General features: G+C 40.6%; 1 protein-coding gene and 1 long non-coding RNA gene across 7 annotated transcripts in view; one reads left to right on the top strand and one right to left on the bottom strand.

Annotated features, from left to right (window-relative positions):
- Positions 1-16,846, bottom strand: part of MGAT4A (alpha-1,3-mannosyl-glycoprotein 4-beta-N-acetylglucosaminyltransferase A) — an 84,865-nt gene extending 68,019 nt beyond the window's left edge. For 3 of the 6 annotated variants that reach the window (XR_011726337.1, XM_071746121.1, XM_071746153.1), the window contains exons 1-2: positions 16,656-16,811; positions 12,209-12,524 (exon numbers count right to left, since the gene is read on the bottom strand). Coding sequence is in view for 5 of the 6 variants with exons in the window: in XM_071746121.1 (XP_071602222.1) it covers positions 12,209-12,302 (94 nt within the window). In the remaining variant the exon portion in view is untranslated. The other 3 variants (XM_071746146.1, XM_071746136.1, XM_071746128.1) reach the window with 3 other exon arrangements.
- The window catches only part of LOC139797271 (uncharacterized), a 42,706-nt gene continuing 34,847 nt past the window's right edge, over positions 15,741-23,599 (top strand). Inside the window, exon 1 of the long non-coding RNA XR_011726386.1 lies at positions 15,741-15,901. This is a non-coding gene — a long non-coding RNA (uncharacterized lncRNA). The remainder of the gene's footprint in view (positions 15,902-23,599) is intronic.

Below are 23,599 nucleotides of genomic sequence, written 5' to 3'. Positions count from 1 at the left end.
CTGCAGAGATGGATTAAACATTCACATTTCATCCATTTGTTTGTTTGTTTCCAACATTCAGTTTATTTACATTATTGCTATCAGTAAACAAGAATACCTTATTAAAACTGCATAATAACTAAATATGCTCTTTTCTAAAGAAATAAATAAATAAAAGAAGCTACAACCACTTATGCAGATGCTGGCAGAGTGTGCCTTTTTAATGTAACAATCAGCATCTCTGTCTGGTTTTGTAATTTTTAACATTAAAAATAATACCAAAAGCTAGCCTTGGTAAAACACAATCCTTTCACATCTGTTAAAAAGAGAACAAGAGGCACCCCCTTCACCTGAAACACTAACAGATTTGCTGACAGTGTAAACAGATGTAATTGCCCTTTAGGTAATTCAGTCTCTAACAGTCAGATTGATTAAAAGGCATCTGTGAGATCTCCTTTCTTCTCAGATCTCAATCAGCCAGTATTTTCATCCAGTTTCCACAAACAAGCACATATACCTATATTGCTACCAAATAAAAATATTTGTGCTATCTAATGGCCTCAAATTCCTGGAGGTTTGTTTTGTTTTGTATGGAAAATATTTCTCTGCATACCACCTTTTTATTAGCAACTGAATTTCTAACTCAATTTACTAAAATAGCGTTCACTGCCATAACAGAATTCATGAAAGTAGGGTCTTTGATTATCCTTTTTATTGACTTGATAAGTTAAAGCTAGAAAAGGGATTTGAAAAAGAAAACAGGTTTCCATAAATGCTCACAGTGAAAACATTTTGTTGAAAATGTTTACCATCTGAACTCAAATGCTCAAACAATAAACCAATTTTCCAAATCAATTTGGTAATCACTCAAGCTTCCTCTAATCCTCACATCTTCCAAATAGCCAGTCATCAGCTGAACCAGTACTCTATATTTTTTAGAAGCTTTCACATATCTGATGCCTCCACACAAACTTCCTGCTTTAAAAGCTACAACTATAGCTATATATAAAGATTAAAGATATACCTCAAGCCTGGATTATGGCATTTCACTAATTCAAAATTCAGCTAAAACTGCACACCTGAATCTAGTTTTACCATCTCAACTCTAACATGGTCTCAATGTATATTTGTTATGTCCCTGTTGCACAGATAATTTTCACATTAATAAAAAGAAAATGAGCAAGATGTTAAAAAATTAGAGGGGGACAGTATGAACAAACATGTTTTTTTATGTCATATGCAAATGCTTAAACAAACATTGTACTTCAACAGATCAGAACTTCAATAACAGCAAACAAAACCACAAATGGAAAAAAAAATAGTCTAGAAGTAGCAACAATCATGATTTCATAAGGTTAGAGGTGGCAATACTTGGTTTCTAATTAAACTTAACTAAGGCCATTGTAATACATCACAGGATGTAAGAAGCTAAATTTTTTAAATTTTTCAGTGAGAAGTTCCAAGTCTTCAAAATACTGACAGAAAAATAATATTTTGGTTTAACTTTCCTAAATCACCGTCTTAATTATGTATTTTTAATTATCTTCCCATTACTCAGCTCCTCATAATTTTTGTTGAACATTAGTTTGTGGTGCCACAACACCACATGGAAATGTGTTTCCACTCATATTTCAAATGGGTTCAGTTTTCTGAGCAGAATTCTAATTTTCATGTTGATCTTTCTTGTAACAAGGAAGCAAAGAGTCTGTGGAACTAGCACAGTGTAATGTACTCCCACAGAAGAAGAAATCCAAGATGCATCATGAGGCTATAAACCACATGTTAAAAGGATAAATTGAAAAATAGTATGTTTTTATTTTCTTTCACAGAAGACTTTTAATTTTGTTAATTTGTTAAAAAAATATGTAAAATTCCATTTTTACTTTTTGAATATGCACATCAATACAGCCACAGGGTAGATATTTCTATTGTGTCCCATTACCTTTATACCATTATTGCAGTAAATCAATCATTCTGTTATAAAGCTTTTTTTTTTTTTTTTTTTGTAAAATGAAGGGCAGTCAACTGCCTAGAGTTTCAGTTCAAGTTTCAGTTCAATACCACAAATGGCAACACACCTTTAGCTTAACAATCAGCTTCCTGAATTTAATTTCCATTTGAAAAATGTATCTACAATGTCTCAGTAAAAAAGGTAGCAAAGAAGCCATTAATTCCTTTTTCTTATATGTCCCATTTCACAGTGACAGTACCATGTACAAACAGTGAGCAAGAGGCACCACAAGGACAGATTCAAATAAAAGCAAACAGCTTAAGCACTGATTTTTGCCAGACCCAGGAGGCTATTCTCCACTAAGTCAAAAGAGGACCAAATACATAAACACACACACGAACACTATCAAGCAGTTTGTCCTACACTTTGAAGTAGGATTAAACCAGCAGTACTATGAACAATCAAAAACTACCATATGAAATGTATGGATAAATGAGTTTTATTTAAAACAGCTCTCTCACCTAGCACTCAGTTAATTTTGTGTGCCTAATTAAAGTCATGATTGTAGGGTAAGGAGGGGACACCCAAACCCAAACATTGATAGTGCATCCACACATATTTCAGAGATTTGTTTTCCTGCAGCTGTTTCCATCCCTTCTCACTTACAGATCTATCCCAGACTCCCACCCATACACCTCAGGACCTCTCCATTCCTCTGCCACTATAACCCCAGCCAGCAGAAACAGCATTTGGACCTTGGCACACAATTCCTTGTCACCCAGGTACATCTTCCCATACACAACCCTCTTCCAAGTATTAACAGTATATGCTGCCTTTAACCACTAGCAGCAGGCAGCAGGGCTGCAGCAGGCAGAGCTCTGTATTTATTGTGTGGTCACCAGGCAGGTGAGCAGTGGCTGCAAAGCCTAACAGTGCTGCTGAGTTCCAGCCCTTCCCACCACGGGGCCAATTGGAGGCTCAATCCTGATCATAGCAGCCTGTTTCCTCAAAATTTACAGGAATGCAGTGTTACTGACAACACTGGTATTTGAACCCAGGAAGGAGAACAGACTAAAAAGACAATACAAAGAAGTGACAGAGGTCACAAGGAGATACAGTGGCATGTCTTAAGGCAAAAGAAACTACAGTGACATTTCATGTTTTGGAAAAAAAGAGACCATAGCCATTCTACTTTTCACTAAGTCATTACATTATCATGACTACACCAGATAACAACTTAAAGGCATTGCTACTGAATATATGAATACACTGTGAATGTCCTAGCATCAACTGTTTTCCTGCACACTCCCAACTTCAAATCTTTGATCATTTCAATATACTCGTAGCTAAAAAACCATGAAATCCAATGCAATCTCTGGATCTTCAAAGTACAAGAGAGCTGTCTTCCATTCAGTTACAGCTTGTTCGAAATTAAAACCTTCATCAAACCAAGTTAAATAGTTAGGTTTACCAGGGCCAAGCATTAGTCTTGTTTTCAGTTTTCTCATATACTATAAAATTGAAAATTTGTTGTACACAACTTCCTCCCCAGTGTGAAGGAGGAGAACAAGAGGAAATAAGCACTGATCTAAAAAGGTCATCTCTACCTATGAATGTGTGCATAACATTTACATCAGAAATGAAAACAGTTATTCTATCATCACACACGGGAGTTTCAGAAAGGTCCCTCCATTTCTCTATAGAGCCTCCCTGATCAACAAATACAAATATTTAAAACCCTAACACTTCCACGCAAACAAACTCTACAACACATGCACCTCCATGTGTCCTCCAGAATCTGACTTGCAACACATAAATCATCCAAACAGGCAGAAACTGAGTGGCTGACCCCTCTCAGATATTCCAAAGGCATGTGGACTATTGTGCCCAGCAGCTACTCACCAAAAATTTGTATTTAGATAAAATTTCCCAAAGGTGTCACTTACTGTGCACACTTAAACACTCTGTGTACACAGCTGGGGTTACTGGTCATGCAGTAACCTGGTCAGCAACAGGATGACCCTGCAGCAGTATCCACCCAACCAGGGCCAACAGGCTTTGCATCTGAAAGATTTCTGCCCAGGCAAGATTGCCACGTCTAAGAAGTAGCCATGTCCAGGAAAACCCAGGTGTATGTATCCCTAACCTTCTCAGAGAATCATTATCATACATACACCCTTGTAGCATTCAGGACTCAGATTTGGAGGGTTAAGATAATGTTTGTTCTCAGATGTATTAACTCAGCTACAGAACAATGTGGCAAGAAAGCAAAGCACACAGAACAGTAGAACCATGACACAAAGAAAAAGCAACTTTAACATGGTTTATTTCTACCACAGAATTGTCAACAATTGTAGCTTCCATACATGTGAGTGGAGGCATTCTTACTTGAAGCCACTACTTTCCCTCTCCTCAGAAACCAATGAAACATGTATACAAGCCAGGAAGCACAGCAAGCTAGCTTTCTACATTAAAATTAATAATTTAGATTAGTAATGGTAGTTCCACAGCCAAATGTTTAACATTTTAATACATTAGAAGAAAATTAATCTATTGAAAGATAAGTGGTCAGAAGAGAGCTACCACCTCACAATTAGCAATGATATTCCAAGAGCTGAAACTTTTAGAAATTCTTACTAGCTTGGGCACAAAATTCAACATTGCAGAAGTCTGACTGTTGCTTCCATACACACTACTGGGTTGAGATTGCTGATACTGCTTATTCTGTGTGTGTGTCTGTGTGCTTACAACGGTGTTGAACAAGCTGTTTCTGAATGCATTTTCTAACTTACCCTCCTTGCAAACTACTCAGCATCAAAGCTTCACCATGCTCCCACATCACTGCAAATTAACAGCAACCTGGTAAGTCAAATGTGATCTCAACACATTTGCTTTATTCAAATTTCTCTCTAACAGTGCTTCTACAGCTTGTCTCTAGGGGCTGTGCAACTAAATAGGAGGGCTGTTTGTTTGCACAAGTGCTTTACTAGTAATTTGTAATGGAAAAGAAATTTAGTTCATCTCTGAACTGTCTGAGGAAACTTACATGTTCATGGCATCAGTAACTAAGACATGAGGTATCTGCAGGCTACAATAACATTTATACTTGCTAAGCATAGGAAACTTTTAAATTACTTTCGAGCATAAGATAGTAAAATTATATACTGCAAGCAAAAATAGGGTTTCTGTTTACTGTTAGATTGATAGGTAACATGTCTGTGGGAAGCATCCACAGGAACAGACAGAAAACCGTGTGAAAGCAAAGTAGGCTACCAGAAAAGAAGCTGGAAACACAGGTCTGGAAGACTGTCTGGAGTAACTGCTTCTGAGGGAGAGAGCTGCAACAAAGCCTTCCACTGTGAGCAAGGAAATCACTTTTTATTCCCTTTCTGCCATGTTCAGGAAAACAAAACATAATGCATTATAAGTAAAACTACAGTCTGTCTCATCCTAAAAATAAACTTACAGGATTCTAACCCTAAAGATTGTATCAAAAAATGGAAAAAGCTTTTTTGATATCCACACAGCAGATAAAGCCATGATTACACAGCAAGAATAAGGTTACTGAATAGACACTGCTCCAAACTGTGAGGATGAAAAATAAAGTTAAAAAATAAAATAACTAAATGGTAATAATTTAAAAAAAAAAAAAAAAAAAAAAAAATCACACTTTAAAATAAAAGAAAGTCACTATTTGAGATTTTTTTTTCTTCTAACACCGTATTTTCATGGTCCCTAGCAATAGAAAGTGTTGTGGAAATTAACAATAAAAGGTTAAGTGAAACTGATAAAATACAAGCATTTTATGTATTTAAGAGATCACATTTTATGATAATAAAGGGTAATTCTCACATATCATGTAAACATCAGTATTATTTAGTCATGAAATGTGCTGACATGTTGCTCTTGGCACAAGAGATAAACTTGGCAAAGGTCAAGAAAATCGAGAATAACTTAGGTTAGAAGGGACTTTTAGGAGTCATCTAATCCAACCCTCTGCTCAAAACTAACTTCAGCAAGATAGCTAGGTCAAAGCTAGATCATTTCTGCCAGTTTGAGTTCTCCTCTATTTAAGACTTACTTTGGTAGTGTCACATTGACCTTGCAAACCAGTGTAACTCACTCTTCATGTGCTAATCTAATCTTTATTAGTACCAAGCAAAGTATTGGTGTCTTATTTATCACTGCTGGTTTACCTTGTGCTGTGGAGTGCATACATGGAAATTCCTCATTTCTTCCAACAATTTTCTACAATATGTATCTAAATGTGCCAATACAGAAACTGTTTCCACTACCTCACCTTGCTCTCCCTTTCAGTTTTAGACCCTTGTATCCTGTTATTCACTATGGCCACAAACAATAGATTCTGTTGTTTGCTGGTTTGATTGGTTTTGTTTTGTTTTTCAATAACTTTTAAAATATTTCAAAATTATCTTCCCACGTTTCTTCTCACACTTTTTTTTTTTTTTAAATCTAAGCAATGCCAGGACACTTACCCTTCTCCTATAGTGTAGCTTTTTGTATATCACTCGTTTCTCCTTTGAACCCCACCTATTTTCTTTGCAGTGCACAATCCAGAACGGACACAGTACCAAGCAGAGCACTTCCTGTGTCTTGATGGAGTAGCAGATTTCATTACTTACTTAACACCCATTTTCTGTTCTATTTATTTAGTTTGTTGCAGTAACTGCATGCTTAGCATGCAATTTTAAAATAAACTCTCATTCCTAACCATAAACAGAGCACCAATTTTCTTCCCCATTCTTTATGTACACATTTTCTTCTGTTTTACTGCACCCCATGTTTTGGTTGGGGCACTTTCACTCACTTTCAACACTCCATGAACCCGGGTCTCCAATTTGCATAAGTTATTTAAAACTTCAGTCTCTCTGCCTACCTTTTCAAACAGCACCATGCTAGGAGGAGCAGCAATTTTGCAAGAGTTCTCCCCCTTGCATCACCTACGTTTCCTTCAGAAAATATCAACCACCACCAAAGCCAAGATAGAGCTCGGTGAACTCAGGGTTCAGTATCTACCCACCTGTGGATTGTAACTACTCTAGGAAGACAGTTATTAGCTACAAGATAAATACATGCTGGTTACAATCCATTGTAAAGACTTCCTAACTGATACATTTGGTATCAGAGAAATTCAGTTTCAACATCCACAAGAGGTGGGCACAGGCACTACAGACCTAAACCTTGCCCCCCTGGACAGCTGGGTTATGAACCTCTTCTGCTTGATTCTCCTGGGACAGGAGAATCTCACACAGGACTCCTGATAACCATTCCAAACCTGCATTCCTGATTGGCCTTAATGAAATTCAGTTTCTGTTTTTAATATCAATGTCAATTTGGAAATTAAGCCTGAAGCGTATTTTAGATATGGACCAGAGTAATGTTAATGTGCTGGTGTTAAAAAGAAAAAAGGAAACTCCTATTTCCTATAATTTCAGCTCCTGGAAGATCTGCAACAGAATTTCCAAAAGAAACCAGCACTTCCCTACTATTTAACAGAGAAGAAAAAAAAATTTTTCTTAGGATCAAAGCATAAAATAAGGTGGGGTTTGGTTGCAAAGTACATGTATCTCATATTACCAATATAGTTTAAAAGAGAATTTGCATAATCATTGCCAAGGGGGAAAATTACAAGTTAAAACAATATATATACCCTGTCCTCTTTGTCCTATTTCCTCCATGGGTCTGTAGGACTCTTCTTCCTCCAGGAACTAATATTCCTGGTTCTTACTTCAAAATTTTCCTGAAGGTTTTCTGTTTTACTCTCATTTTTTTCCTCTCTTATGTTTCTTTTTTAGATATTTGCCAGTGTTTACGATTATTGTAGCTGAGAAACAGTGCAGTAATTCTCTAAGTTTTATTATACAGGCCAGGCCATTTTCTCTCCAAATGAGAGAAAGCCTCAATGCTCAAAATGAAACAGTAGCTCCAACCATCATTACTTAAGTTTGAGTGAATATTCAGGAAAAAAAGGAAGCTACTTAAATATCTCAAAAGCAAAAGTCCTCTTGGAGGTCTTCCCATGTGAGTTTAAATTGGTACACCAAAATGAGCCATGCTCCTGCAGTGAGGAGATCTAGTTATACCACCACCCTCAGATGAAGAGAAAAACGGAAGCTTCTTCAACCAATTCTTCATCCTTTAAGAAGAATGTTTTACATAGGAAAAATATACTACTAGTTTTAGACTGCTCTGAAAACTACATAGTTTAGACAGTCCTGAAGGCTTAGGCTGCATCAGATTGTCACGATACGTATTCCATACACGTCCTCACCACTTCAAGCAGCCAAATGCCTCCTGAAAGTGACAACATGCACTGCCTATTACACTCTTTCACCAAGAAAACAGCACCCATACTTTTTAAACAAACAATCAAACAAAGTTCATGGTAAGACTTTAACATGAGAAGCAAAGTGATGAGGTTGACAAATACTTTGCTGAGGAACTTCATCCTATCATGTGTACCTTAATTTAATAAAGTTATTTACCTTCCTTATCAACTTTCATGTTGATGGCAGGCATTGGGAAGTTTGTTGACTCAAGGAGGTTCTTGAGCATTACAAGGCATAATGCTCTTCCTTGTACATCATGTACTCAGACCACTGCACAGAGTAAAGATCAAAGCATCCATCAAGACTACATTTTTTAAATAGCACACAGCAGTTTTGATGCAGTTTTTGTGACTGATGTACTAGGAACATAGTACTATTTTGTAATTCTTAGATCTTAATAACAGTGCCTTTAGCATAAAAAGCCAAACCAAACCAAAACACTAACAAAAAGAAAAACCACTGAGTTTCTGTAGCTCACAAATGAGTTGGTGAAGACCTGCAACCCTGAGCATGTCAGTATCACCAGAAAGTCTGATTCAGTCAAAAGAGATGGTATCACATGGAAAGATATCACCTGCATAAGACCTCAGTCTTGGGAGAAATTCAGTAACATCTTGCACTGAATTCTGAATGTGAAGTGACTGTAGGTCCTTAAAAAGTGCTCCTTCTGTGCAGTAATAAGCATTTTGGTAAGATCTGATTTCTCACAACTACTTCACTTAGACTAACCATAGCATATTTTTAGCTCTTAGAAAGCAGTATTAAAGCAGTATTACAACTCTTACTGATGAATCCCACAGAGGTCACTTTGCCAGGTGTATTCGGGGTTTTCATTGCTTCTTTACAACTCTGGTAGTTTTAGACATAGCACTGGAAATTGACAAAGATCTTGGCCTAATTTTGAAGACTCTCTCCAAGGAACAGTGGTATTTCAACCAATCTTCTTCAAACACAGTGAACTTCGAGATCAAAACCATGTAATTGACCATTTCATCCAAATAGCAGTCTCTGTTATGTGAAAGGTTATTTACATCACACCACTGGGTAAGCCAGAGCCACGTTGTTTCCAGTGACGACACTTCAGACGTGGTATTTCCTTCAACTCCTGACACCTTTTCAGCATATCCTTGAAGTTTGTAAAGCACTGTTTCACAGATACAATTTTTTGCACTTTAAAGTGGTGCTAAAGTTTGAATCACTTTGAAATATCTAAATCCTATCCTGCGTAGTTTAGGACTATGTATATTTACTAGAGGACGATATGATCGACAAAAATATCACATCATCCCAGTCTTATTGCTATTCTATAAACGGTTCTCATTTTAAGTGACAATTATCCAATATTTTAGCTTCTCAATTAAAATCAAATCACCAGAAGACTGGATTAGGGTTGTTAAAAACAAGGCACTATGCTTCTGCTTTTAAAAATCAAAATTTGTTTGAGTTATCACTGAGAAACAAGCACTTTGAGGTTTTACTTGTTCTTTCTAAGGAATGTGAATAGTATTTTTCTTTCCAAGTGTAGATTTACATTGCTGTCCAAAGCCTGACAAACAGCTACAGAAAACTAGATTGTGTCATATAAATATAATAAAGAAAAAAAGATGACAATCAAAGTATTTGACACCCCATAGCCTTTCAGTCAATGGGAACAGCAAGCACTATATTTTCATTACAAAGAAAAGCCTCAGTTAGAAATCATTATCAATTACGATACTGATCCATCAGACTTAAAAAAATAACCACAAAATTATAACTGAAAAGCTAAAAAGCAAAAATAAAAAATCTTAACATATACACCATCTGTTTCTGAACCATTTCCAGTGGTGCAGAAATGTCTAATTGAAAACGTGATACAAAATTAATTTGTTTTGGTTTTAGACAACCTGTTCAAAGTTATAAAATGCTAAATATAAGTTAAAAAGTAAAATAAAATGTAAAAAACAATATTCTATATATCAATTTCTCCTGAAGCAACAACTTAAGAGCAAATTATCTAGACTGTAGTTCTATAGCTATGATTTCTGATCAATTCAGACATTACTGGTGTCATGTTACACGGATTTTTATTTATTGATATTTATTTGTATTATTTAATAAGTTACCATCTAACGCTAAGCACCAAGATCTGGAAGAAGACAAATACGGAACTTTCACACCATTATTAAGAAAGTATTGATTGTAAGCATTCAGATGGAAAAAGCATCACAAAAAATAATAGAGCAGTCTGAACAAAAACCTCAATTTGTCATCAAGTATATACTAGTACTCTCTAAATAGCAGATTTTTTGTTAAATTCTTTTAGTGGCAACTGGTCCTTGTGTTATGCTTTAACAAAAAAGAACAAGACTTGTAAATCACGTGTCAAGTAAGAAAAAAAGCATGGGAAAGAATTTCATAGATATATATCTTTGCTGAAGTGTAAGAAAAATCCCTGTGAGGTTCTTGTGAGCAAGAAATCTATTCATAACAAAAGCTAACTAGGAAATGTTGTATTAGCCAAAATGAAAATACTGCTTGGAGTGCTATTCAAATATCCTTTTCTTGTCAGTCTTTAGTATGTGTACACTTTTTGTTGTTCAATTAAAAGATTTATATATTAACACAATACCCAACATTTTTCCCAATGATTACTTTCAGAAAGGTAGAGTACCAACCAACTGCTACAGAGATCACACCACAAAGCATCTACTTCTACAAGTGCCCACTTGGGGGGAGAGGGGAAGAAAGAAAAGAAAAAAAGAAAAAAAAAAAAAAGCCACAGAATTCATCTGTTTCTTTTGTACTTAGGTTACAAGTTGACTGTGCTAAAACTGACAGTATTCCTGGAAAATGGCAAAATTGAAGACAAAATTCTCAGTAAACAGTCAGAACAAACCATGTAGAAATCTCACTGAGACCGAATGTATTTTAAAATTACTTGAAGAACAGAATCTACTAATTTTTAAGAGATGAGACGTCTATAAGGGAAAAAACCAACCAAACAAAAAACCAAACCACTCTTTCTTCTTCTTAGAAAACACTAAGTTATTTACTGAAGAACAAAACAAGAGCATCTTGCTTGCAGTAAACAGACATGACTTTCAGAAAAAATGGAATTTCTAAGGTTCACAAGGAGTGCAGTAAAAGTCAAAGACATAAAAAGGTAAAAGTCTATTATACACAATAGTTACTTGATTATTTTATGAGATTATGTTATTATAAGACACATTTATTATTATCTAGTCAATTTGCTCATATTATTTCTTATACTCTGACAAGAAACATTTTACATTTCATCCAAAACCAGCAAGCAAAGTCAACATTACTGATGGGCAGCTTGCCACCATCATCACAGCATCTTCAGGGAAGACAAAAAGCAGCACCAAAAATAACATATTCTAGCCAAGTCCATTGGCCATATGTTACATGGGAAACCCCACACCCCTCCAAAAAAAAAAAAAAAAAAAAACAACAACAAACCCCAGAAACAACAACCAACACCACAAAAACCCCAAAAAAACAGCCCACAAATAAAAAAAATGCCCCAGAGATCATGTGTTTTTTAACAAATATAACCAGGGTAAAAAACCCAAAGCAAATACAACTATTCAGCCTGGAACAACCTCTTCCTCCAAAAGCAGCACGTGCTCTTCTTCACCTACATTTTTTTTCATTTTAAAATCAGGATCACCCCAAGTCCATTTTCCTGAATCTATTAGCAGGTAGTACAACCAGGTTCATTCCTCACCAAGGCAATACTTTATGGAGCAGATCTAGGCAACAAATAATTTACATACAGCAGCAGTGCATAGTAGAATACGGATGACTTACTCCATGATCCAAAGGGTCTTTTCCAACCTGCAAGACTCTATGTGGTCTGTGCTATTCATTCCTCTGCCACACAGCCACGTAAAAATCATTTTTTTGTTTTGGAGCCTTTACTTACCTTTTCCATTTTGCCACGCAGTATACCAGGACAAACTGAGGAAAGTAGTGATGAAAACTAACACGGTGGCCACAGTTCCATTTCGGAGCCTCATCTCATTTCAGCATCACACTTGTTTATGTTCTATTAGCAATGAGGACCTATGTGCTGGGCTTGCTGCAATGAAGTCAGCTGAAGTCCACCAGCAGCAGCTGGCCAACAATGGCACAAAATGTAGCTCTCACATATCAGAGGTATCATAAATCAATCCATTCCAAACTGTTGTGAAGCTTTCTTATAGTTTTTATAAATTAAACTTCTCTTTATTCTTCTAGTCCTGTTCAAAGGAAACAGAATTTTAGAAGATTATGTCAAAAATATTTACAAGAGTCCCCCATGCACCAAAATACAGTGAAGTAATACTACTATACAGTCATTGTTGTGGCTGGACAGCCATAACAGAAAAAGGAAAAAATAATCTAACAAATTCTATTCCCTGAACCAAGACCGGAGCAGTGTGCGGGGGATTCATGTAAGCCACAGCAACTGGAAGAGCTGTATTGCACATTAACATGGTCATTAAAGGACAAGCATACACATCAACAAAACCTGCAATTTTACCATAAACTCAAGGCAAGATCACATGTTCCTCTGGGAGGTGATGAGCTGATATAAGAGCTGTTTTCAGGAAGCCAGGACCCCAAGGCCCAGTCTCAAGTACTCATTCCTACAAAGGCCCCTCTGAAATTGGTGAAGCCCAATATAACTGCAGCAACAGAACCACTCCCAGTGAATGGAGAGGCCAGAGCTTTAAACTGCATTTTCAAACCAACATCATTCATCTTTGTCTGCTCAGTTCAAGAGTATTTGATCCACCTACAACCACTTTTTTCCCATCTTAGCAACAGCTAAAGCACAGACTACAGTCACACATGCAGAGATTGCTCAATCTATACCAACTGGCAACAAGTCAAAAGCTCCACAAAACGCCATGGTATGACCATATCACTATCTCTGCCACACAGGCATGAGGACAAAACAGAGTTCGGTTTTATCACAGAGAGAGGTTCTATATTCTGGGATTAGAAAACCTCCAGCTGGCCAAACACAACCAGTATTTAACCACACTGTCCTAACTGAGAAAGACAAAGAGAATAGAAAAATAAATTTACTGACTTTAAAAGATTAGGGAGGGGAAGCAGATTTGTTTTTCAAGTGCTAAATCATCTTTTACAGTAGCTCAAACATTAGTATTCAACGTTCTTCTAAGGCATTGCCAGTTTTTCCCCCACTATAAACCACATCTGATGCAAGTATGCTATCCAGCAATAAATAACTTGCTTTGAATTTCCCTTGGAAGCAATCACTGACATACTCTTGCCTGGGTGCATTTAGAACAAAAGGGAAAAAATGCTTTTTGTTATTACAGTACCAAGAGATTCCAGTCAAATCTGAATTACTCCTCCCAAAGAAGTACTGCAGCACACACTATCTTTACTGAAGAGCTTGCAAAACTGGATATAGTCAACTGGCACGGTAAACAAATGAACAGGAGAGAACAACAAAGTTGCAGAACTTCATACACTTGCATTCAAATCTTGGTCACAACATCCAGGTTACAGAAAGTGTTTACCTTTGGACTTCGACTACCTCACACATAATGCTAATAACCTGCTTTGTTTTGAGGAACTTTACACACAGATAGGTTTGTGGCTTTAAATATTAACTCAGAAATTACATAGTATGTATGATGAAGGGAACGAATGCAAGCACACGGGAAGGAGACCAAGTGGATGGTAAAAATCAGTAAGAAACAAAATAATGAGAAGGAATAGAAAGAACTGTGAAAGGCCCTATGATATGGGAAACCTGAGTTCAACACAATGAAAGATAAAGACAGCTGAGAGACCTATAGAAAGGTAACACAGAGAGCATGCCAGGAAATGTCATCAGGACCATCACTTTGAACAGAAAAAGGACTTAATAAAAAAAGCCAGAGGGTAGGCAATAGTAGTTAGGGGAGAAGACAAAAGTCAGGTGAATTTTAATAGCAAGGAGACCCAATGATCTCAAAACCCCCTCGTTTTGTAAGGTTTACAGGAATTCAAGAAGTTTGGGTGATTCCCTGGCTACCAGAATAAGCGACCAGGACACCCTTAGGTAAAGGACACTAACGGGGCTAAAGCAGCTCTGGAGAAAGGATGACTAAACTGTAATGTACCTCTGCCATTATCTTAACAGCAGTCAGATCTCTCTCGCTGGAGCAGCTCAGGTGTGCACAAAGGACCAGGCTGGAAGCTAGAGGGATTATCCCAGTGGGGGTAACAGACAGCTGGTCTGACATGCATACAAGAGAGGGCAGCCAGAAGAGTAAAAATATGATTCAGTAATGCAAGGAAAGTGAACTGCTTGCCTTGCCAGAAAATGTGGGCATCGTTTCTACATTTGCTGCAATAAAATCAAGATGCTGTGATCAGGGCTTCTTGCTGTGCTACTTGAATCCACAGAAAAATACAGCCAGAAAGTATTCGGAAAACAACAACCATAAAAAATAAAATTTAAAAACCCAACAGTAGTAACATGAGCCAATTAGCAGCGAGCATGAACAAAACTGTGTCACATTAAAAATAATCATAAGTTTGTGCTGGCCAGTGATGCTTTTATTTTTCCTCCTCTGGTGTACTCACTTCTTAGGTATAGGCACCAGCAGCTCAGCTACAGCTTAGCAGCACTTTCATGATTATTCAAGCATTTTACCATATCAAAATACATACATCAAGGCCATGCGTGGGTCAGAAGTGCTCCAGCTTTTGAAAATGCATATAGTTAAACCAGCAGAAACCCACATGTATTATTTAACCCCCAGGTGGCCACTTTAGGTTTGTTCAACAATTTACAACACAAACTGAACAATTTTAACTGAGGGGCAATCCAGTTTGAGCAGATATTATGACAGGGTATAACTAGACAGATGAAGCCTGTGAAATTTTACAGCACACGATTAAGACCTGAACCTTTCCCACTGCAGACTTAACAGGAACGACAGGAACGATCAGCTAGATGCTGAAGGCCATGGGTACCAAAGGCACCGAGCGCCTCTCAGATGCTCAGCAGCACCTTACTGAACGACATCTTAAATAAACCACAAAAAGTTTCTGTATGTGTCCAAAATACATACAAAGCACATTTCCAACTGTAAACCATAAAAACTGATACGCTTCGATACCGCTGCAAAGGCACTTTGCAGAGTTACTGAAGGAAGGGTCAGATGGTGCAGGATCAGCGCCTGAGGAGCGCCAGCCCTCCCGAGAGGATGCCAGCAGACCCCATCCTGTCGGGAGGTGCAAAAACCACCTACGGCGGCAGCACTGCTGCATTTAAAAGGTTGTTCTCTAAGGCACAGGGGAGAATGGTCCGTGATTAAAAGACACCAAGAAGAAAAAGGTGAAAGGGATTTACTAAACAGGTTTTGGTTTGGTTTTTTCCACCTTGTTTCTATTGAAAACGCTCCAGCAAACCCCGCAGCGCGCGGTGGGGCGCCGGCGGCCGTTAACGGCCGTTACCTCAGGCTGGCCGGCTGCCTGCCATTCCGCAGCCGAGCCCCCTCAGTCCCAGGGAAAAAGGGGATCCCGAGCTAGCCGGGACCTTTCCCGGTGTCTCTCCGCTCCGGTTGCGGCTGCTTACTCGGGGAAGCGAAAAAACAGGCGGAGAAAGGTAGGCACCGGCGGCCGTCAGCCGGGCGGCAGAGGGCGAGAGATGACGGTAACGAGAAGGGAGGGAGAGAGCCGGTTCCTTGGAACTGCGCGGCGCCCGGTGCACCGGAGCGAGGTTGTGTGGGGAAAGAAGGAGCACAGGAAACTGCAAACTCTGCCGAACCCTCCTCGGGCTCCCGGCAGGCGGGGAGGAGGAGGAGGAAGGGTGGACAGAGGAGAAGGGGCAGCGGCGGCAGCACAGCTCCGCAGGGCGCCCCAGCCGAAGAAAGAGGGGGAGCGGCGCCGCTCTGCGCCGGACCCCAGAGCCACCCTCTTCACGCCCCGCGGGCACCCCCAGCAGCGGGCGAAGGGAGGGGGTGGCAGCAAGTCCCGAGAAGGAGCCGCAAGCGCTCCCTACACCACCACCACGCAGGTGCATGTGAGCTCAGAAGGGTGCCCGCATTCAGAGAAGGGAGCAGGACGGCTTCCAGGCTCCCCGCCTGCCCGCCCTCCCCTCCGCCGACACCGCAGAAACCCGTGGAGCTGGGAGGAGAAGCGCCTCCGCTACCCACCCACTCCAGAGAGTGCGGAGAGGAAGGACGTCCGACCCTAGCCTCCCAAAAAGACAAGTGGGTTCTAGCAGCTACCCACCCTGCTGCCCGTTCCAAGTCGGGTCCGAAGGCAACAGCAGCGGCCCTTCGGGGGAGGGGGAGGAAGAGGGGGGGTAAGAAAGAGGGGAGGGTTAGGGACCCGCTGACCGCCGCTGCCATCCTCACCTTTGCGCTGCGCTCCGGCAGGGGGAGCCGCGGGTCGCGGGCGGCGGGCGCGGCGGCGACCGACTGTGTCGGCTCTCGCCGGGGCTTTCGCTCCCCTCGCCCGCCCGCTCCCCCCCCGCCCTTCTCTCGTCAGCGACGCAACCACCCCCCGCCCGGAGCGCCATGGAACCTCACGGCGCTCCGCCCCGCCCACTGGCGCCAAAACCCCACCCACAGGCTGGGAGCCGTCAGCCAATGGGAGCCGCGAGGGAGGGAGCCGCTGATTGGCTGAGAGGCCTGTCGCTCTCACCGGCCGCGGCTATAAATGGCTCGGTCTCGCGAGGCGTCTTTCAAGGTCTTGGCTGGGCAGCGGGGCTGGGGGGCGCAGCCAGCGCTCGTCTTTTTGTAGTGCGCTTCCCTAATAAGGGCTTCGCTGTTCTGGAAAGGTCCCAAGAAAGGGTTAGCGCCACCAAGATTTGGTCGCTGGTTGCAGGGTGGTCAGCTGAAGGAGGACCAAAGTAAACTTGTCTCTCTGTGGTCACTTGAGGCCCCTGGCCTGCTGTGTGAGGGTGCAACTGTATTCCTCCTGAGAGGAAGTTGAGCTCAGCTGTAGCTTTCTCACACTACCCCTCAGTGCCAAGCAAATCCTGTGTATTGGTGCCCTGTGCGAGGTGCTAGCTCACTGGTGGCAAGAAGTCGCAGTCATGAATTACACTGTTGAGTTCATACTGTGTTTAATCAACCCCTGGAGCTTGTATCAAGAACTGTGTGGATTAAAGAGCTACTTGTTGCTTCACACCAGTTAAATAACTCCTCTGTCCTTTGTACCATTCGTAAGTATGGCCATGAGGAGGGTATTCATGTTGTAATGGCATCTGTGCTGTCCAAGAGGCTGCGAAACAGCTACAGCTTGGGAGGTGTGAAAATGAACTCACTTTCCTCCAGAGGGTCATTACTGCTGCCTTGTGCAGCTGGGGAGGGAAAGTCAGCAGCAGCTTTACTCTGTGGGTTGGTTATTTAGGGTTGTGATGTTTCTGTTCTCTATTACCCTATCTTCAGTAGTTCACTTCATGTGTTCCAGGAATTTCATGCATATTTGGGGGTCTGAAAGCTCCCATTAAAAACATTTGGCACCCTCAAGTTAGGGTAAAATCCTATCTACCTGTCAAGACCCCTGCTCTTACTGTGTAGTCCTCACTGGTTTAACAGTGTCCAATCCATTTCTTCAACATTTTCAACCTAATTCAGACAAAGTCTGCAGTACAGATTTTTTCTCTCAGTTAAGGCTCTTATGGTAGATACAGTGCAATAGTTTCCCACTAGAACTTTCTAAACTTTGCAAAAATCTTACTAATTATTCTGTCTGAAGAGTGACATTTGACAAGTCTCCTTGGATTATTTTTTTTTAACGCTTAAACACATCGCAGTATTTTTGCACATTCGGGAACCTGCACGATAGCCTTCAGTGATTTTGCTGGCTCCCTCAAAGCTTGCAAAGAGGGGCTGGTGGCAACTCAGGCAGAGTGCAACAAAGAAGCTTAGGAGAAGATTGCAAGGTCTTGACACCCAGGCTGTTCTGTGATTTTATTCATTGAGTGGTGAGAATTTACTATGTAAATGCGTTCTTCAATCCTCCCTTTTATAAAGAAGTGAAATGAAGTGGATTTTTAAATTGAAAACATTCAGTACAATAACTTTCAAACAAAAATTAGCCTGTGCATGTCCTTACACATATGCATATTCACAACAGAATTTTCCGTAGAGATCCCAACAAGCTAAAAACATTGGAGCCACCATTGTTTGCCTCTAATAGATTCGTGTTGCTTAGGGATATGAATTTTTGCATTTCAGTGCCGGAAAAAAAGTGATGGAGCCATTTTCACATGAAAGTCCCTTTGTCAGGAGAGCTCAGTCTGCTGAAGAAAATATTTTGTTTCAAGATGAGTTCAATGACAGCTATTTCACAGGGACTGTCTGACCCTTCCTACTTTTTGTTCTTTCATTGGAACCTTTTACTTAGGAAGGTTACCAACTGGACCTTGACAGTATCCAATAACCCTTAACTTCCCCAAACAATAGAGTAAGTGTTATGCAGTCGTTGCTCTGTTCCCCGGACATCTTCCCCTGAAGTTAGTTTCCTGAGGAGGCAGGCAAAGTTCAAGACAGAAAAAAATAAAAATAAAAATAACAAATAATAATAATAATTTTAAAAAAAATCCTGCATTGCCCTCATCCAAAAAATCCTGCATTGCCCTCATCCAACTTCCCACAGCAATAACCAAATGCCACTTGGCATATTCTGCTGCCTGATGTGTGAAAAGAATGCACGGTGAAGGAAAATGCTGCAGCTACCAGATAAAAGGAGATGGGGCTGTTGATCTGATACACTGAAGTGTCACTTCTGGTGCTGGTGGCAGCTCCTTTTTAGGCCTGAACAACATTTTAATGCCAGCCAATTCACAGATTCTTTCTTGATGAGTTACTCTTTCATCCTGCAGCCACTGCTGCTCAGCTGGAGTATCAGTTTGAAACTGGAGAAGATTAAGCACTACCAAACACTTTGTGTTTAAATGCAAATGTTAAGGTGCAAATGCTGTAACAACCATAAGGGAGTCTGGAGGGCAGGAATTGTTTTAAGAATAAGGGAAGTTTAAATCCTTAGTGTGTCATCTTTGGCTGCTAGGGGAAAAAAACCTAACCCAACCCAATCCAACTAACCAAACAAACAAAAAACCCCCACGAAGTGCATGCTCTTTTATATCAGCAGGGAAAAAAAACCCAACACATGAGACAAATGTATAACCATATTTTGACAGAAGGAAGACTTCTTGCTGAGAAATTTTTGCTAAGGTATTACCTTAAGCCTCAGAGTAGAGACAAAGTGGCAAAAGATGCTCCAAGCCTGCTGTGATTTCATGGATGCTGCAGTGATTGTTTCTGGCATACCTGGGCCTGACTTCTGCAGGGCTGTGTAGTTGTTGCCATTCATCAGATTTGGAGCTCATTTTATCCAGGCACTTTTCCTGACTCATTCAGAAACATGACAGTGTTGTTCTTGAGTTTCACTGTGCTTGTGTTCTGGCTTTCCCAGGCACCAGGAAAAATGCAGAAAAGGTAGAGGTTCTTGGCAGTGGCAGCAGAAGTCTTAACAGTTGCTCAGCTGAAAAATGGCTGTCTGAAAATTGCCTGTGTCTCCTGGGTGACAATTTAATCCTATCTCAGAGATGGGATTTATTCCCAGCCTACCACTAACCTTGTTTATAACAGAGCAAACACCCTTGTACTCCAAGTGCTTTTACCTCCATTTCACCCCACTTCTGCCTTTTTCATCCGTAAGCCTTTCATCACTTAATTATTTTTGCTGTACTCAAGCTAAGCACCTTGGTCAGTGAAGCTGTATTTCTGCTGGGTCTTTGCTGCATTCCCATATCAACATTACAAATAAAGAAGGGCACAAACACAGCCTGTGTGTTGGGGAAGGATTGGCAATGGTTGCCCACTGCCCCTGCAAACTGTCTGTGCCACCATCCCCACAGCACAAGGCTGGTGAAAAAGAAACCAAACTCCCTTTCAACCACCTTCTTAAACCTAGTGTGTTGATGAGCCAGGCAAATGGGATGGGAAGGGAAGCTCCTAGATACACAGTTTGTACTAATGTGTGGCTTGTGTAGCACTTTTTTAGTGCTAATACCAACAAAGAAAGAGATACAGAAAATTAAGCTAAAATATCGTTTATATGTAAAATCTTAGTAGCCAAAAAGTTCAACATTTAGATTGTCATTATTTTGCCTTTTCTGTGACTACATTATGAAGTAATCTTCTGTTATATGCTGTGGTGCTACATCTCTGAGACTCAGCTGTGTCTCACTCAGAAGTCAGGTGTGATGATGCTATCCTTTCCAGTAAGTACATTGATGGTCCACTTTAACAAGGTTAAAACAGATGGGAGAGAACAACTACCTTGTCCAAGAAGCTTCTTGGGGAGGTAGGAACAGAACTCAATCTCCAAACTCATGTTTTTCTACCCTCACCCCCACAGCACCATCATTTCACTCACTGTGGAGGTTCTGTCTGAGCCACAAATGCCTCTGCCATATGCTCAGAGGTGATGAACATTTACATTTATTCATTTCCTTTTGAAGGCAGAGGCTTTTAAATGCATTCCTACTACTACATAAACATAAGCCTGGAAACTGTGAAGTTCATATTGTGCCAATATTGCTGACGGTAGATAAGGACCAATGCCTGAGTAAAGAGCAGCCAGGTACAGTTATTACTGAAGAGACAGTCCAAGCAAAAGGAAATCTCAAGAATTAAGGATTTGGGTTTCCAGCTCATTTTCCTCATTTTCCTTCATGGTACTTTCTCCTAAAATTAAAAGACAGCAAAATTTTCAGGAAAATTTTGAGATCTAGACTTTTTTGCATTAGACATCACCAGCAAAACACACTGAGAAGATGTCTCCTTTTTCTTCCCTTGGGGTAACTTGGTGGTTGGTGTACCTACAGCAGGGAAGCTTCTGCTAAAGGGAAGTCATGTCAGAACCAGGCTCTCAGTGAGTACATGTTTCTGAAGGTAGTTTTTCCTAGAAAAAATAAGTATAGGTCCAGACAGCATGGGGAAAGAATCCAAGTCTTACATAGAAAAAATAAGACATTTTAGAAGGAAGGTTCTTTCAGTTGTCTCGTTGGTAGATGAGGCTTTGAGAGAGTCTGCAGTTCCTCTGTAACTCTTAATTTATTTTTGCAGCATTTTGACAAACTATAAAGATTTTCTAGCAAACGGCCAAAATACCCACTTGGGTAATGTGCAGTTAAGACTCTAGCATATTCTCCAAAGACACGGAAATTTGCAAAACCTGAGATAAAATCTGCAAAAACAATGCAAATTTAGATTCCTGACTGCCAAGAAACACAGAGTAAAACTCAATGCTCCAGACTTCTGGCACGAGCTCTGCTGCCAAAGAGGGGGCTGGCTGCACGTTAGTGTTCACATAATTTTCTCTGTCTCACTTCACTTCTTGTCCAGCCCAGCTGGGTTCTTCATCAACAATCCTCATTCCCACAGGAAGGCAGGGTGTTGCTGGATGTGCTTCAACCCACCTAGGTAGGACCAGATGCTAAGAGTCAAAACCAGGCACAGGACCATTAGCTAAAACCCATCTCTGGGGCAAGTAGCTCCCTCCTGCTCTTGCTCCATCACACAGGAGATGTCTGGTGAGTGTGTGCCTCTTTCTTCCACTGAAGGGCAGAGCTGGAGCCTTTTTGCAGGCCAAACTGGAATAAAGTGATTTCTGCTGCATCACTTATGCTCAGGTTCTGATGGGGTCAATAGCCTGCAGGGAGCCACACCACAGCAAGAGTTCTGCAGGTGGAGGAGCTGGGGGAAACCTTCCTGATGCTTTCTTGCTCCAACCTGACTGTCTTCACAGAGCAGGAGCACTAGGTGGAGGATGAACTTGGTTTGCACTTTCTGCCACTACTTGCCCTTGCATAGGCAAGGGATGGAAATTCCTTCTACCACCAAGAAGTGAATGAAGGAGTTGGTAGTAACAAGTTAATAGATGGGGTAGTTTACATGGACAGAGCAGGCTGCCTCTACATGAATAACACTCCCTGTATAATACTCTGCATTCATTCCCAGCAACCTAGTTCCCATCCCATGCCTGAGACAGTTGTTGGGTGAGAAATTGCACTAATTGCAGCCATTGGCTCAGGCCCACCACAGCTCTAGTCAGCTTTGTCCCAATGGGCAGAGAGGCATAACCTTTGCTCTTGTATCTTCCCCATTCCAACACCTCCTGCTGCAGTCCTGTGGCACTCCCCGCTCTTCCCTGACTGCTTTGCCTTCATAATCCTGTATAAAAATTGTGAAAAGAAACCAGAAATTGTCAAATCAGCTCATATTGAGATGAAGTGAAGAAGAAATGGATTCATGAGTGGCTTGACAAAGCCTGACTTTGCAATTTGTGTCCTTCTGATCATGTCCAGCCACATCATGTCAAACAAGGGTAAAAGGTAGACATCCGAGGGCACCCATAATCATTGGTAAGGGGGTTTTGTTCTCCCCATCAGCCTGTCCTTTCTGAACTTTACCCTGAGCAGCATATTCACCACAGCAGGGCCACAGATAAGAGCCCAGACAGGATGAGAGCTGAACAATTTGAACCCATTAAGTGCCAAAGTGATCCCAGCAGCAGCTGATTTGGGGCAGGGGTGAAAGGAGAAGGCATAAAAGAATAATATCTTTAGACCTCTTTGCTTGAACTACCTCCAGTACTTACCATTAACCTTAACTTGTATCCCCCTGAGACATGGCAAGTGTCAAGACAATCCCTGTGAGTGTGTGAACTATGCAGCACTGAAAGTAATTATCAAAGCCAGTCTCAATTTAAACTAGCAGGAGCTGTTGCTTTGCTGTAATGAAAAAGATCTCATGCTTTGCCCTATCACAGCAGGCATCCAGGTTGTATTGAGTCATCCTGAGTGGCCTTACAGGCTTTAGTGATGTTTCTTTCACTGGAGCTTTATCTTTCTGCCATTGTAGAATCCCATCTCTTCCCCACGAAGCAAACCCATAGTTATCCAAGCAGCAGTGGGAGGATGGTAGATGGCAAGAAAAACATAGATAGGACAGGAGCACTCTTCATGGCATTTAGAAATAATGAGTGCAATTTACCACCTCTTAGAATTTTTTAGACCAAGCTTTTAGGAAAAAAAGAAATGAACCTTAGTCAGACAGGAGGCCAACCTGTACGTCTGCAATAATGTGTAAATAGCAACAAACTAGGCACTGATGCAGCTCCAACAGGCAACCAAAATGACAGTTATAATAAAAGAGCTTTGGGACTATCAGACAGCTCCATCCCCATGGAAGGACACCAAGAACATACATTTTTAAATGACGTGGTATATTCCTTTCTCCCCAGGTTCAAAAGAAGCCTTAGATTCTGATCTCCACATGCA

Source organism: Heliangelus exortis, chromosome 1 (genome assembly GCF_036169615.1).
Source record: "Heliangelus exortis chromosome 1, bHelExo1.hap1, whole genome shotgun sequence".
Lineage (NCBI taxonomy): Eukaryota > Metazoa > Chordata > Aves > Apodiformes > Trochilidae > Heliangelus > Heliangelus exortis.
This window is presented reverse-complemented; position numbering and strand designations above follow the sequence as displayed.